Raw genomic sequence first — 16,758 nt, forward strand, 5'->3', positions numbered from 1 at the left:
CGCGGGCGAAGCTGCGAGCGGAAGCTAGTTTATACTATAATTTTAAAATACAAGGCAAAATAATCACAAACCGTTTCACATGAAACTTCAGTATCGGAATGTCTCCTGATTGAAAAATAATCTTTACATCCCTGGTATTAAAGTAAAACCAACCTTTTCCTGTCAGCCACTTGGTCGAGTATCGCCTGTATCTTCTCCTCCTTATTCTCCTCGTGGATCAGTTTGCCCAGCTCATGGCTCACGTAGTACCACAGCTCCTTTGTATTGGAATGTATCCTCCGCCTGAGGTTCTCGTACTCTTCTGTGGGACCCTGGCCCGCGTTTAGGAACAGGGCCCCTGTGTCAATGTCTTTGAAGTTGCCGTTTAGTCTAAAATAAAAAAAAAAACTATGACTAACGTAGTCAAAAAAGTTTTAACGCCCTATACACATGAAAGTGGTACCTAAAATAAGTTAAGCCCGCATAATTTTCATGTGTATTCAACTTTTGAGACCTACTTAAAATATATAAAAACTGACCCTAATAACATAAATAATAATCATCGCAAGGTTTTCTCTATGCGGGCACAAGGTGACTATGCTATCTAGTGACAGTATACATTCCTCAATCCTTCATGAATTACAGGCAGAATATATAAACACAACGCAAATGTGTAACCACTGAACCTCGAGAACAAGATACTACCAAGTTGTACAGCAAGCTGCAAGCGACGTCACAGATGCTGTCAAATTAATTAAATCTCTCTTACAATATTAGCCAAATCTAAATTAAATTTGGATTTAATAGTATAGGAATCAAACTTCTAAACTGGTACTCACCCTGATGATCTTCTGATCTGTGCTATGAGATTGTTGTGCTGGTGTCTAAGCGTCTCCAGCTGTGAGGAGACACGTTTCAACCTCTCCTGGAACTCCGGAGCCTCGTCTGCGCTACCGTTGCATCTGAAAACACTTTGTATACAAAACGTGTTCAAGGTACAAATAGTACTGAAATTAACTAGTTAGGTAAACTAAATAAAGAGAACGATAAAGAAGTATATAAGCATGTAATAATTAATGATAATCCAGTATGTTATCTGCAATATACAATAGAAACATCGGTAAGGGACATATATTGTAATTTTGAAGATAATATTTTAATGGCATCTAGTAAATCATTAGTTTTTGATTTTATGAAACATATTTATTAAACAGGAAGTCAATTGGACTTATTTGGAGTTCTTCACGAATTCTATCAAAAGCGTTATAAAGTATAATAATAATAATAATATCAGCCCTGTATTATATACCCACCTACTGCTGAGCACGGGCCTCCTCTACTACTGAGAGGGATATTATAAAGTATAATCTTTGAAAATAGAAGTTGTAACTTTTGCAAAGTACAAAACAATACCAGAGTAACCATTACAGATGACAACCACAACATAACACTTACGCGTTTATTGCATTGTAATAAGCACTCTTGTAATAAAACAATAACACATTATGACAGCTCGAAACATTAACAAGGTGAAGTGGCATTGAGCAGGTTTACATCTAAAGTGGAGATTACAATTAGTACTACGTATGCATTATGTCGTAAAGTAACTTCGAGGAAGACGATTTATGATAGTGGAAGGATATCTGATCAAAATATATTTTTGTATCCAATTTAATTTAATAAGCGGCGATAGCCTAGTTGGGTGTGGAACGGACTGCGAAGACGAATGTCCGCAGGTTCAAATCCCAAAGGCACACACCTCTGACTTTTCTAAAATCATGTGTGTATTCTTTGTGAATTTATCGTTCGCTTTAACGGTGAAGGAAAAACATCGTGAGGAAACCTGCACATCTGAGAAGTTCTCTATAGGAATTTCGAAGGTGTGTGAAGTCTACCAATCCGCACTAGGCCAGCGTGGTGGACTAAGGCCTAATCCCTCTCAGTAGTAGAGGAGGCCCGTGCTCAGCAGTGGGCGAGTATATAATACAGGGCTGATATTATTTATATTATTATATATCCAATTTAATATACATCAGACATGATAAAAAGGCTGTAGTAACATCGCGTTGCAACCTGGACTTGTTATAATTAGAACCACACAGCAATTGCAATCAAGAGAATTTTAAAGGATAAAAATAAATTAGATAAAACTAATAATTTTATAAACGAAATCTTTAAAAAATCATAAATAATAAAAATTCACCGTTCAAAGGTAAACAATCCGAATTACATGCTAAATTAAATTATACCGAAAACTACAAACAATAAGATCAGTAAATCTACTTCGAAAAAGGAACATCGAAACGTCGTTCCGAAACGAAGAAACGACGAACTTCGGATTTAACCCTACTACCAAATTACTTCGTATCCGTCATCGTTACTTTCGGAACCATAAACAATCGTTCGAATGAAAATATAGTGTCGGATTAGAAATGTGTACCTTCAAAAACCGTAAATTTTTACCTATTATGACATTCTTGTGAAAAAAACATATAAGTTTGATGTCTAATATTTTTTCTGTAATATAACTATTATTTCATAACTCTAAATATTTATTAGTAACAAAATAACAAATATTTTTGCTGATTTTGCAATTGACGGTCTTATTGCATTGTGTTTAATCTGTGGAATATTAGAATTTATGACACTTTACGGGCATTGACAATTTGACTAGAGAAAATCACAACAAATTGGAATTGAAATTTACAAGTAAAATTATTTATTGTATTGATAAGTTTATTATTAAAATGTTATTTACTCGCTTTATACAAATGATCTTTTTCATTGCAAAGGCAGTTATTGTGAAACAAAATCAAATTCATTGGTTTGATCTATTAAAGAAATCATTAGTTTTTTCCATCAATATACAGGGTGTCCCATACAGTCGAGTCAAGCGGAGGTCCAGAGATAGAGCACCCCTTGGGGTATCCGAATCACCCCCATGTATGTTCCGCGATTTTTCATAGTTTTCGAGTTATGAATATTTTTCTGAATTTTTGAGAATTTTCGATTTCACCGATTAAATGTTTTCTTTTTAAAAAAGTAGAAGACTTATTTGAGATTTTTTATTGCAACTAAATTCTCATTAGTTGTACTTATTACTAAAAACAATCAGCTTCGTAACTTTAATGAAAATTATGGAAATGTTGGTGTAAAGTGAAAAACTAATGTTCTATAAATTATGACTTAACTTTTCTTCTTTAAATTTAAAAACCTAAACAGGTGATTTCATGGTTCTAAGGTAAATCAAAAACTTCTCCAGACTCTTAACTTACATATTCATTACAAAAAGCATAGTCCTTCATGGGGGCTATTTTGGCTAAAATCAGCCTTAAAACACGGCGAGGTGGAAAATTCTTAAAATTTCCCATCAGATTACAATTATTTTTTGTGACGTCTCATTATTCCTAAGGTTAATTAGTTTGTTAACTACCAAAGATGACTGCAAGAAAGCTATGAGTTAAGCATTTGGCATATTCTTACGTTTAAATTCAATTAATTTTGCATGATTCGTTCTCATGGTTTAAGGGTTGTTAAAGTGGGTGCTACTCTTTTACCTACTATTACAATGGGCCGAGGGGATAAGAGACCGAATTATTGCTGCAATATATGCTACGTAACAAAACGTGCGATCCGTCACCCGAAACTACGGATTTCGTTTTTCGAAGTAGACTCTCAGACGCTCCTTGTCAAAAGCGAAACTTCGCTTCTGGCTAAGGTTTCCAGACGTCCGGATAAAACCGAACGCGGTTAGCTTTTTAAACCCGTGACCGGCGAAACTAAATCGATGAACGGCCGCTTTTCGAAGCTGCATGTCTGAAGATGCAGGACTACGTCTCTTAGTTCCACAACCGGCTTTGTCACTTTAAATGCCTGGATAAACTTGCTAGGAATCTATCTATTCGGTTGAATATAGCAAACCTAATTAAGGGACTATTCGGTTGAAGAATTTAACAAACCTTATTCAAGACATATTTAATTCTAAAAACATGTCCAACGTACAACACTAATACTTTATTTTCTATACGACCAATTACCATTTTATCATCATAACATTGATTTATGAATGCTTTAATACGATATTATTAATATATGAGTAGATGAAGAACAGAGGCAGCATTAATATTGAGATAGTCTGATAACTGCACAAATTTTGCTCCTTCCTCGAACCCAACTCTCCAGTTAAAACATTATTCTCTAGCCCTTCTACCGTTTCACGAGCCGCTTCGTGTATCTCAATATTAACGTAAACAAATACATCGCTGCCAACTTTACACACGATATTTAGAAAAACACAAGAATATCTTCGACCTGCCTTCGATCTAACACTACATCTTCCAACTTCTCGGAAACACTTTACACTAACACAAACGTCCTAATTACATGTTTATATGGAAACAGATAATAGGTTAACTATTTTGTAAACAATACGTTAAATTGAACCATACCACATTTGGCGAAGCGAATTGTATAATAATTACCCACTTTTACTAATTTATTTCACGGAATATAGTGGAAACGAGATTGAAAATTAAGTGTCAATAAAATATATTATTTTTCCCTAAATTTGGCAGGCATAGGAAATGTGATAGCACCAAAGCCTAATAAGGATGGGAAGCTCTTGAGACCATGTCTTGGTACGGGCAAGATACTGATCTCTTACCTGAGTGGCGATATAACTAGGTAAGTGACGACGATCCATATGACCAGTAAGACGACTGCGACACGCTTCCATTTCGCCAGGTACATCATAAAGTAGTCGTTCAATGTCATGTGACCATTGGGGTAGTGTTTCATGGCTTCGGCCGCATCATTGCGTCACTCGGGCTGCGTGTGCATAGCTCTGCAATTAATCTGCAAACAAATTTAATGGTTAAATGAAAATAATGGTAGAATATTATGTTTGAAATAGTCAATTGGCATGTTTCGGATTGATGTGTGGTTTTTAACGATCAATTTACGCTTTATGCAAATTTGATTGGGTTTGAAAATTACAGGATGATGAACAAGGAAAAATTATAACGAGAAAGTAGCAGCAAAATATGTTTAATATAAAACAATGCTCAAAACTAACACAAAACAAAAGTACGTTCAAAGTTTTGGAAGGCGCGAACAATGACAATTTTGAACACCGCGTCCATACAATTTAATACTAATGGAAAATGTCCAGTACGAGACAGCTGAAAAACATTGAACCTAAACATTAACCATAACGTATAGTCGCAATGCTCCCAGCATTTACAGATTCATAGCTCAAATTGCCTTTTGCTCAGCTTCATGCATTTTAACAGAAAAAATCCATGTATAGGATACTGCCCCAGGGCGCGGTACAGAATTAAGATTGCTGTAGCTAATTTCCAATATCACCAATGCCTTATAACCCTTACAAACAATAACTAGAGAGCTAGCGGTGTATGGTATGTGTGACCATATTTACACATAAGTCATAATTGTTTGCTGGATAACGGCAGTAGATTTCATGACGTCAAGTGGTAAATCCAAATCTGGTTTGTTTGATAACGGGTAAAAATCGACCAACTGATTATTTTTGTTGTTTTCGTAAAACCACGTTGACAGACCTTTAATTTGGATTCGCAATTGTTTTCTTCAAAACGTAGCTAGATGAAACCTAGTTCTCCTATATGTGACAGTCCAGTTGTGTAACTACTACTTTTTCTTAAATGCAGGCTATTACTTAATGATGTAACGAGATATTTCGAGAGATCATATCTAATGTGTGAGAGTGGGGAACGTAGTGCCAACGAAAGAGTTCCGTTTGATGCTGTCAATGTATGCTAAACGTAGCGTGATTAATTAAAACCCTTAAACCTAATCCAAAAACCCAATTATAATCATTAAACTATCACTATTATCTTAATCTCACGCTAATTGCTTTACTGTTCACTTTAGTGAATTAGGCAAATAACACATGCGTGACAAGATGATTAATTGCTGATAAGGCTTTCAGTATTATCCTCAATGTGGATTTAGGTCGCGTGCTGTTGATATAAGCCTTATCACTAACAGGCATTGCATGCGCTTATTACAAATAATCTATGCACTTGAGTTTTACATTATAGTGGTCGCCTTTTATGTTCTTTGCAGAAACAAGTATTGGAAAATTCTAGAAGTTAAAATAGGTACTTTTGATCACTCAATCAAATTTAGGTACTTCTGTAGAAAAATGTAAGTTCTAGAAACCATTATACCTGGATGAAACTAGTTCATTGCCGATAAGAATTACTTTTCTTTCGATTATCTCTACTTATATTATTCCCACATAATAATAACTAAATAAATAGTGCACATTTTCCTAATAAAAAATTTAGACCAAAACAGCGTATTTGTTCACCCAACCGTGTCTAAAACAAGTTTAACACAAAATCGATTCAACAATATACGTATTTCGTTAACTTTCAAATTATAATTTTGATAAGAGTGGGTTGTTAACATAGATAATAAGTCCAAACCGGTTTATGAATACAAAATTAAAATACAATAGTTTAATGTTGATAACATACTTCTATAATGTAACCAATAAAAAGGTTAATTTTGGTGTTGGCATATCCTTTATGGATAAAAACCCTAAACTAAATAAGGATAAAAAGGTAAATTTTTTGAGCAGAGAACAATCTGGAAAATGGGAAGTGACCGCTGGCCATGATCACAACATTAGAAGAAATGTTCGAGCGTAAGATCATTTTGGTCCCCCTATAAAGGCGTGACAACATGTAGTATGGGGCGTCAATGTAGATTTTGTAAATCAGTTTTGATTCTTCAACTACTTAGGTAGCTAGTGAAGGGCTGGTAGGTTAGCTAGATGAGGGCTCATGTCCTCACCGGTGAGGATTATTTCCCCCTACCTGCCAGCCCGAGCTGGCTACTTCGGTTTGTATTTTATATTCATTATAAATTTTATCCCTAATTTAAAATGTTCATAGTTATATAAATGATTTTAATTGTTATATAGAAATAATGATAATTATTCTTGTACAATGTTTTGACGTATCATAAATGCAAATTTGTTCGCCTAGGTGATAAATAAAGTATTTTATTTATTTATTAACTGTAATATGTCCCTCTGTACCCATTACAACGTATATGCAAATTTCCGTGATCATCGCTAAGAGTAATAAAGGCGTGAAGACATAAATAAACAAACACAGCTTCATGATATTAGTTAAGATACTTAGTGAGCCCTTGGCTTCCTCTTCTATGCATTGAAGAAAGGGCGTGGCCATTTCTATTTTAGGCAGCAGAGTGGCGTGGCAACAAATACTTTGGGAGCCTCTGATCTACAACGTGCCTCTACCAAATATCCCTTCAAGGATTGCTGAAGCTAAAAATAGTCTCTTTCCTTTGCACGGTTTAAAATTCAATCACGTTTTAATGTGAACACTCAAATATTTAAAATAAAGTAAGCCTGCGCTCAACCGACATATCACAGCACCGAACCGTCTTGGTAAACACGACCAGACGCAGTAAACACATTCCTTCACAGAAAATATCAAAGGTAAACCGAAATGGCACGATGACATCCCACGATACAACTCTTTAACATACAAGATGATAGTGAACAGAGAATTTCGACTTCATGACGCGTTCGAAACGATAGACTAATGTATTTGTAATGAAACGGGAAGGCGTTGGTACTTGAATGTGTTTATGACCTAGATGCTAGAAACGGGTACTTATGTTTTTATGTGTTTTGTTACATTATTTTATAGAAAGACAACACATACGTCAATTAAGCGATCGAACAATTTTGGAAGTAACATTTCGCTAGCATGTTGTTCATTGTTAAAACATTTTTTGATATGCTTCATGTCGTAATTTGCTCACAGGATTTGATTATCACAGTGACATCAATTTCGAGGTTTGCAAATATTTGCAGATTAGTTTTAGACTGAAAGCCTTAGTCCGTGACACCATAAGAATAAACTTTATCGTACACTGCAGTAACTAGAAGTGTATGTCCAGGTTGCACCTCTACCCTATCCCTTCGGAAATAAAAGCGTGATTGATGTACGTTTGTTTACTTTATACTTTGTAGTGTGATAAAGATACATACACAGAAGTAATATTCTATCTAAATATAAATAGAAATCTAACGATATTCCATTACTCGAAACCAAACACTTGCCGCCATTTACAATAAGTGATCCCAATCGCATTTTTCGATCTATTGCGGAAATGGACCAATCAGACCGAAGTTTTTTATACATACTTACAAATGAGTTATTTGATTGGTTCATTCTCGGAATCAGATTGAGGTTGTGATCGTTTATTGAAAACGACCGTAAGACGGTTCGTGACTAAGAAAAACACAATCGGAATTAAATTAAACCTAAAATGGTAACGTGTTGACAGTTGACACCAATAAGCTATCACTAATCGCAAAATCAACATAGTAACCACTCTAATTAGATTAGTCATTTTGAATTTAGAATACATTTTAAATCAGCCAGTATAATTTCAATAAAGAGTACGAGTTAATTGCAGGTCATAATGACAAAAATGACAAACAAAAAATAAATAAACAGCAACCACGTGACTCGCCCAGACACGCAGAAGCTACCCACACAACCGCTTTCTTGAATATTAAATAGGATCAACTATAAAATATACCAATATCAATACGAACACTTGTGAAGATGTTTTATGTTTAGTTCGTCGATGTATTTTGCATATGTAGGGCATATCTAGGATTAAATTAAGAGTATTTTATGAGAAAAAAAATATTTTCGAGACTCCTCGCAACAGACCGAAAAACCGTCCGAAATTAGCCGAACGCACTCTAATTACTATTTGAATCTTTAAAAAGACTAGACATTACTCCGAGAAAAAGAGCTTTAACGCGGTTTTGATCGAAAGGCCTTTTCCTCATCCAATAGTAAAGGCACAGCAGTTGGAATTATAAAACATAAATATTACTTATCTAATCATATTTCACGATACTCCAATATTTATTTCCAGTCTCCAAAATTTGGTTCCGTAAGACTCGAAATTCCTTAACAACCTATAATTTTTCTCACTAGAGTCGGAAGTCACTGTGTCTGTTAGATTATAGATAATAGTTATTTGGTAAATGTAAATTGGAATCGAACCTCAACTTTCTAATGCAGCCAGCCATAACAAAAACACCATGGGTTCTCGCTTTCAATGTGTTTAGCTGTGCGTACGGTTGTTTATATTCTTGTTGGGTAATGGTTCCCGAACAATAGCCGTTCTAGTTTCTATATCTCTATTAAGAAATATCAACAAAGCAGATTTACATATTACATAAAAGAGTGCCATCGACTACTGAACAGTGACGTTTTTTTAAAACTAATATAGGTGTTATTCGCGGTTCCGCCCGTGAGAAACGCGAGAAACGCATCGTGGGATCAGAGCCCCACTGTGTACTTTCTCGAAAAAGGAAAAGTACACAGTGGGGAAGATAAAAGGAAAAGTACTAAGTACCTATATATTACTCTAGGACATGGTCTGCCTATAACCTAAATTTCATTATCAAACATTAAAACAGCGTCAAAAACTTTCGCAATCTTAATAAAATTCGTATTATTAAAAAAATATTTTTTATTAAACACGCTAGGGAAGTAACCTAAAAATAGTGTAAACGACCGTGACTTCCGTAAGGACGTAATAATAAGATAAAAATAAAAAAAAAACGTGCTTGCTCATAAAAAGCAAACACTGATGGAATCCATAATATAACAAGGCTATAAAAAAGTAATATCCCAAAGAGGTAACGATTCTCTTGAACACTATTTTAATCCGGCCTTTAGCAACAAGGTACAAACTTCTTAGTAATTAATATTTATGAAGCTATTAAATTTATAAGTATGTACTTACAAAATCGTATTCTTAATAGACCCCTATCGGTCTTGTGAAAGCGTATTTACGTCCGGTAGATTCTCGGTTCAATTCTCTATTAATCGGGCAACGAAAAATGTTGACAGTTTTCATGTCGAAAAAATCTGAATAACCTCACGGATAAGGCGGATGTGTAAACGTTGATAATGTGTTATATGGGAGTGCACTAGTTATCCGTCTGCCTATCCGCGAGCTTATCTTACTAATATTATAAATGCGAAAGTTTGTGAGGATGGATGTATGGATGTATGTATGTTTGTTCCTCCTTCACGAAAAAACTACTGAACGGAATTGGATGAAACTTTACAGTCATATTGGTTATACATCAGAATAACACATAGGCTAATAACATAATAATTTATAATGATTTTGTGTAATTTGGTCATAATATAACGATACATATCAAGTAAGTCGGAAAAAAAATGCTATCTTGGCGTACGCTGCCTAAACTGTTGGAGTTAGACAAAGATGATGAACCGTAGAATTGTTTGTCTTAAATAGCTCTAAATAAAAGTCTGCGACAGCATATATGTACCTTTTATGTGGAAGCCCTTATGACTAAAAAAGTGAGCCATTTCTGTCCATCTGTGTGGTATCGATTTTCTCAAAATCTACTGAACGGATTTTTATGAAGTTTCGTATGGATATAGTTGATCCTGGGAAGGTTATAGGCTACTTTCTATCCCAGGAAAATATATAGCGGGACTTTTATGCCGAAAAACTCCTTCACGCGGGCGAAGCCGCGAGCAAAAGCTACTAGTAATATATAAATACATAACACTAAGGCGTTTTATGCGAATTAATTTACCCTCGCTATACCTAGAGATATTCAAGAATTTTAGTTCCAATATAAAATCGCTACCCTAAAATATGGTCTTGCCAAACGGGAATGCAGAAGAAAGGCCACGTACGCATTCACTGAGAGTAAGTCTTTGTCTGACGCCGCACATAAAAGCTCTTTATTTGGACGGAATAATACGTTCTCTATAAGAACTATTCGATACGACGTGATAGCACGACAGCTGCATGGAAACGGTTAACTTAGGCTTGCATTTTACTTTACGTTCCCGACTTTAATAATTTAGTGCGCAATATCGCACTGTAGAATTCTCAGTGTATGATAAAGTCTACAGAATACGAAATGGAAAACCGCACACTACTACTAAATTCCTGTAAGTAGTCATACTGTGGACAATTTTGTCTACAATGTGAATATATTGGCGCGTCGTGAATACCGCTATCTCACTGAATATTTATGTAAAGATAAAACTGCTGTAATGTTTCTTACAGCCAATACGATTTCCAGTATCTCTCTTCCCAAAACTGATACCTCACTTCTCTTCTTTACGCCTTACAATTCGTCCATACTAGATCACATGAATGCCTTACTGCTTGCCGGTAGGAATGATCGAATTAATGTTTCAAACAAGACGGCATAATACGGGACCGGCCTATGCTTGATTTTGTACATTATATAAGAAGCACTTCTGCGAAAACAGCATAAAAATTGGTTAAAAAATGAGCGAGTAATTCATATTTAAAATATTGTAATGTGCAGGAGTGGGCGCGATGTGGCGATATCGCTTCATCTCTTTCTTTCGCACGCGTCGTAATTCCCGATGACGTCACATGTGGATATTTTGTCTCTTTTCTGTTTCTTGTTAATTACCCCTTCCACCGAAATTCAAATGCTTATAACTTGTTGATTTTTCACTGGATTTTAATAATTTCTTTGGTGTTATAATTTATATTATGTAAATATTTGATAATTGTTAAAAAATGAGTCCGGTACCCTATTGTGACGACTGGCGAGTGATGAGCGTCTCTCGTCAGTTACTATCAACTGCAGTCACTTTGCCGTACGCATATAAAAAAACAGCGATGAAATCTTTTCATGTAGTTTCTGCTATACCAAGAGACTATCCTTAATGACAAAGCCAACTGATTTCAAATAAACATACGGATAACTACCCTCATTCTATATCAGAACGTTATTTATTTCTGGTGAAAGCAATTTTTTTTATTTATAGCCAGCGGACGCTCTAATAGCGATAGTTATTTCATACATGTTTACGAAGTTCGCTTGGATAATATTATTTAGTGCATAAATTACACAAAGAAACACTTATTTTTATAAATGACATAGCGCGTGAACACAAATACCAAGGCCGTCAAATTATAATTCCAATTAGAGTTTTATTTATGTTAATACGTTTCTTTTTACGGACGGCGGATTATTTTAAACAGAAAACAATTTACAAAGATAAGCAACACTAAAGTGTTCATTCAAAATATTTGTTTCCGACGACGGATTTGAGTTTGTTGTGGCAATAAATGTGCCATCTGTCACATAATGGAACAGATAAATATTTAAGAAAATCTGCTGCTTCCCTCTCCGCCTAACCGCTTAAAGCGAGACCGTAATGTTATTTCGGAAATGACCAGCAATGAATAGTCATTCCAGTTGATACTGCCTATTCCTAATTTGAAGACATTTATTTCTGATACCACTATTCTGATTCCCATAACATTTTTATTATAAGAAATCTAAACCCGTATTTTATTCCGAGTAGGTACAGATGAAGCCGAAAGCAAACTCTAGTTATTTCATAAAGTGGCCCTTAAACCGAAGAAGTTATCGCTCAATCCAAACATAATAACATCCTACAAGATAGCTGTAAACATCTTATGCCATTAGCGCGAGCTGCGATCTAATGACATTTGCATCCAGGCAAATCGACTCAGGTTTATTATGCACAAGACTAGTATTCAACATAAACAGCATGCACCATCTGTATGCACAATGCACATTAAGTAGCTCCTCTGTTTATTCAATTAGATCTTGTCATTGAATACACAAAACATTTAAAAATAAATGTACAAAAATTGTGGTTAGAATCTTAGTCTAAAAGTGACACTTTTATCCTCGAAGAGGTAGGCAGAGGTACCCAGAGCACCCATTTTTTGCCTGTGTGTTCCGTCCCATGATGTCATAAGGGGGAACCTATCGCTATTGGGCACAAATGGCAAACTCCAGGCTGAAACTGAATAGTAAATCCAACAGCACTTCGCCCGACCTGGATTTCGAACCCGACACTTTAGAGCGATGTCATACCGCGTACACCATACAACTACGCCCCCGCACCAACTATAAATGAGGAACGCAGTGCTGTTCGTTGCGGTCCATTATCGTTAGTGTCGACATCTTGATTACTATTTACCTAATCAGTTGTTTATAAAACCCAATATTACAATTAAAAACCAATGTCGAAAAAGCGCTACTTATTTATTACATTCAATCCTTTCAATGGCACGTCGACAGCTACATATAAATGAGGATTGAACAAAACATTAAGAGATCATTTTTACAAATAAAGCTTCGTCATGGGCTTCATTTTAAAGTAATACGATCGCGCACCGTTTATATTCATGTTCGAAATTACATGAGCAATTTGCAAATTAAAATATAGCGCCTTGGTTACTAGTGAAGCGAAACACGTCGACTCGGCTGGTAAAATGAGTACCTGAGACTTTTTTATGTCGAAGGCATATGTAATCGTTCCTTGTATGGTAAAGAAAGTGTCGATAATATTTGTTACGTAAGTATAATAAATATATAAGTTAAGGTTTGAGGAACAAGCTCTTTTAAGTTTGATTATGTATCATTGTGTTTATTATACAATGGGCAGTATCTTGGTAGCAGGGACTTTTTGATAGGGTACGATGACCAAGTGCTCATAAAAAAAGTTCCTGCTAATTGGCATTGTGCCATACAAAAAATATGATAATAATACCACGAAATAACAAACTACTCAATTACAAATAGATGCGAAATCGGTAAAATATCGATATACAGTTATCTTGCGGTGTACTACCTTAGTACATCACTATTAAAACTATCTACCTTCATGACTTGAGAAAAAATAAATTAGCAGACTCATTGCATCTTATCTGCAAATGGAAATTAGATGTAATAGTATATTCAATGATGCTATATCGCCCGTCAATGAAACAGATATAAATCTAGAAGAACCTGTTAAATGTGATACATCCTGGGTCTTTTGTATGGGTTCTCTCTATCCTGGACCCTTATTCTCTTAAGACTGTAAACTTATACCACACCTGTGTTATAATATCTTCTTGAAATTAGCAAGGAATGGTATTGTGCATATCAATTTCAGTTATCATAAGCACAATGAGATGCATTACATGCTTGGTATGAACTGCCAAATAATATGTGGCATAAGGAAGAAATATTGTCTATTCTTTCTGGCAAACAGTGTTTATTGGTCTCCTTTTGAAACTGGGCATTTAGAAATGGCAATCTATAACTATGAATGATGAGCACAGTGCAGTGTGAATCCTATATCTAAATTGAGTGATATTATTATTGTTAACGGGAAGTCACATTGCTTATCATCAGGGGAACAGCTAGCTTGTATCATCATTTAGTAATCCAAAAAAAAATTACAGTAGTATACATTTTAATACCAGTGAAATCAACAAGATGAATTTTTCTTCATATTTAAGATAAATGTTTATAAACATAATTTATTGACTTGACATGTCATCTGTGAATTAAATTAAACCATGGAACATAAGCTTTAGCCCTTTTTAAAAGATGAAAGGGACAACTCTGTGGCTTAAAAAAAATATGTTATTACAATTACACAGTCTTTAACATGTCCTTTCATTGCCAAAAAACTTAAATAGAAAAAGTTCTCAATTTAATTTATGCTACATAATACAATATATTGTTTTTATACATGTCAGTCCACCCATGTTTCATTTGTTCACACAATCAGATAATTTTATCACTTGATACACATAATAACAATGTAACTATTATAGAACTAGGAATTGCAATACAAATATACCTAAACCCAGCTATCAAACATGCATGGAATGGTATTCTCTATCAGTGATGAAAGGTGCAATTTTCAGAAAAGGAACCGGATACAACGTAAAGATAGTAATATGCATAGATTCCGAATGCAAATCATTGTAAACATAATCAGATTCTACATAAAGACAAACCAATTTGAAATCTGGTTATATCGACCCTTTGCGCTAAGAGATATAAATAATAATTCAATTTTTTATAACTAGATCTGAATTCTAAAGAGGAAGGAAAAACGACATATCTATGTTATATCTTTTAACAACTTTTGTCTCACATTTTCCTTTTAGTGTGTAATTAAGTGAGGTGGAATAAAGTTCCATATTTTGCACAGAGAAATGACTGTTCCGTTTGTCATAAAGTTGATTATGTGTTTAGGGAAGAAAATAACTTAAATGCTTAAATTTTTTAAAGTTTATATTGTCTTTACAAAAACATTTTACAGTTGCTACTAGATCTTAACAAGTAAATTGTTGGGTTTATTTAAAAAAATATGTATATTTTCAATTATTTTTACAAATATAGCAAACCATAAAAGACCTATTGTGATGCTGAATGTTCTTTAAATATAAAACACTCAAAAACAAGGAAAATGTTTCATTTCTATACCAATAAGAAAATAACTCTCTTCAACTAAAATAGTAACATAGAAGGTGATTCACTCACATCAAGGAAAAGATTTTGAATAACATTTCACTTTACAACTTTTTAACATCTTTTGTTGAGTTTAACATGCCATGGAAATTGTGATAAAATACCTAATAAAAGCTTGAAAAAAAAATGATTGCAATTTTATAAGGTTAAAGCATAAAGGTGCGTTCAAATCGAACATAATACACGAACAGTACGCAAACCAATACTTTTACAGGACTTAGTAGCAGAAGATTCCAGATTTTGTTAATATAGAAGTAATAATCTATTGTTATATGATGTAAAAGATATATATTCGGAATTTTGTAAGGTGCTTTTACCGTTCCCGAGCCGCAAACTAAAATATAATAAACTAATAGGCAAATTAGTCGCAGTACAACACACGAGGGACACAACACAGCGGATATTGATCATTTAGAGCAAATCTAGACTAGATTGCTACACACATTCACACGATGCGATATCCTTTAAAACTTTTTTTTTTGTTTAAATACCTATAAAATAAAAACATTAAGTAATCGGTACGGATTTATAAGTACAATATAATTATACAAAATTTATAACTCACCAACTCAATAACAATTGCACAGAGAACAACAATGACACAATAATTATACAATATAGTACACGGGATAGGTACGTCTTCTTTTAAAATAAATTGTTTTTTTTATTCAATTATGTTCTATTACACTACACAGCTACCACCACCATTACATTGACAGAATAAAAAATGGTTAAATGAAATTCCGATTTCCGTGCTCTTTCCGTCAAACAAGTGGTATGTCAGATGCAAGTGAAAAAATAAAACGTAAACTCAAAAACTTTTGAAAAACGATATATTGTTGTATATCGGGATACTTCAATACGGAACAATAAACAAATCAAATCGTTTACAATAAATGCTACACAACTACAACAAAAAACATTAAACGCTGTAAAAATATACATAAAATATGTTCCAAAATTATGAAGTCAGAAATGTGTAATAATGTAATTTGTAAAAAGAAATAAGTTTTATAATTATAGTATTATACGATGATGCCAAGTATAAGTAAGTATTGATAGGATAAAAAATAGTTGATGTGGTTTTAAAAATTTTAGATGTCAATTTTACATAACCACTATGATATATTTATTTCTCAAACACCATTTTAATATATTATGCTAATATAATAATAAATATATACCAATTAACACATGTTTCAATAAATACTTCATAGAAATCTAACTTTGTAGTAGGTATGCAGGTAGTTCAATGTTGGCCTTATTTTTTTTTCATCGAAAAGTACTAGCCAAAAACAAAGCAAGATTCGAGATACTTTCGGCGATTGTGCACATTCGACATTACAATT

The 16,758-nt window shown here is 34.1% G+C and overlaps 1 protein-coding gene across 2 annotated transcripts in view; it reads right to left on the reverse strand.

The window, feature by feature from the left end:
• LOC115447191 (alpha-(1,6)-fucosyltransferase) overlaps positions 1-16,181 on the reverse strand; it is a 41,898-nt gene extending 25,717 nt beyond the window's left edge. Inside the window, exons 1-4 of one of the 2 annotated variants that reach the window (XM_030174173.2) lie at positions 15,975-16,181; positions 4,643-4,833; positions 819-941; positions 154-369 (exon numbers count right to left, since the gene is read on the reverse strand). In XM_030174173.2, coding sequence (XP_030030033.2) covers positions 154-369; positions 819-941; positions 4,643-4,776 — 473 coding nt within the window. In that variant the 5' untranslated portion in view covers positions 4,777-4,833; positions 15,975-16,181. Of the gene's footprint in view, positions 1-153; positions 370-818; positions 951-4,642; positions 4,834-15,974 lie in introns of both variants that reach the window. The other variant, XM_037437403.1, reaches the window with a different exon arrangement.
• Between the last annotated feature and the right edge of the window lie 577 nt (positions 16,182-16,758).

The sequence above is a fragment of the Manduca sexta genome, chromosome 11, assembly GCF_014839805.1.
Source record: "Manduca sexta isolate Smith_Timp_Sample1 chromosome 11, JHU_Msex_v1.0, whole genome shotgun sequence".
Classification (NCBI taxonomy): Eukaryota; Metazoa; Arthropoda; class Insecta; order Lepidoptera; family Sphingidae; genus Manduca; species Manduca sexta.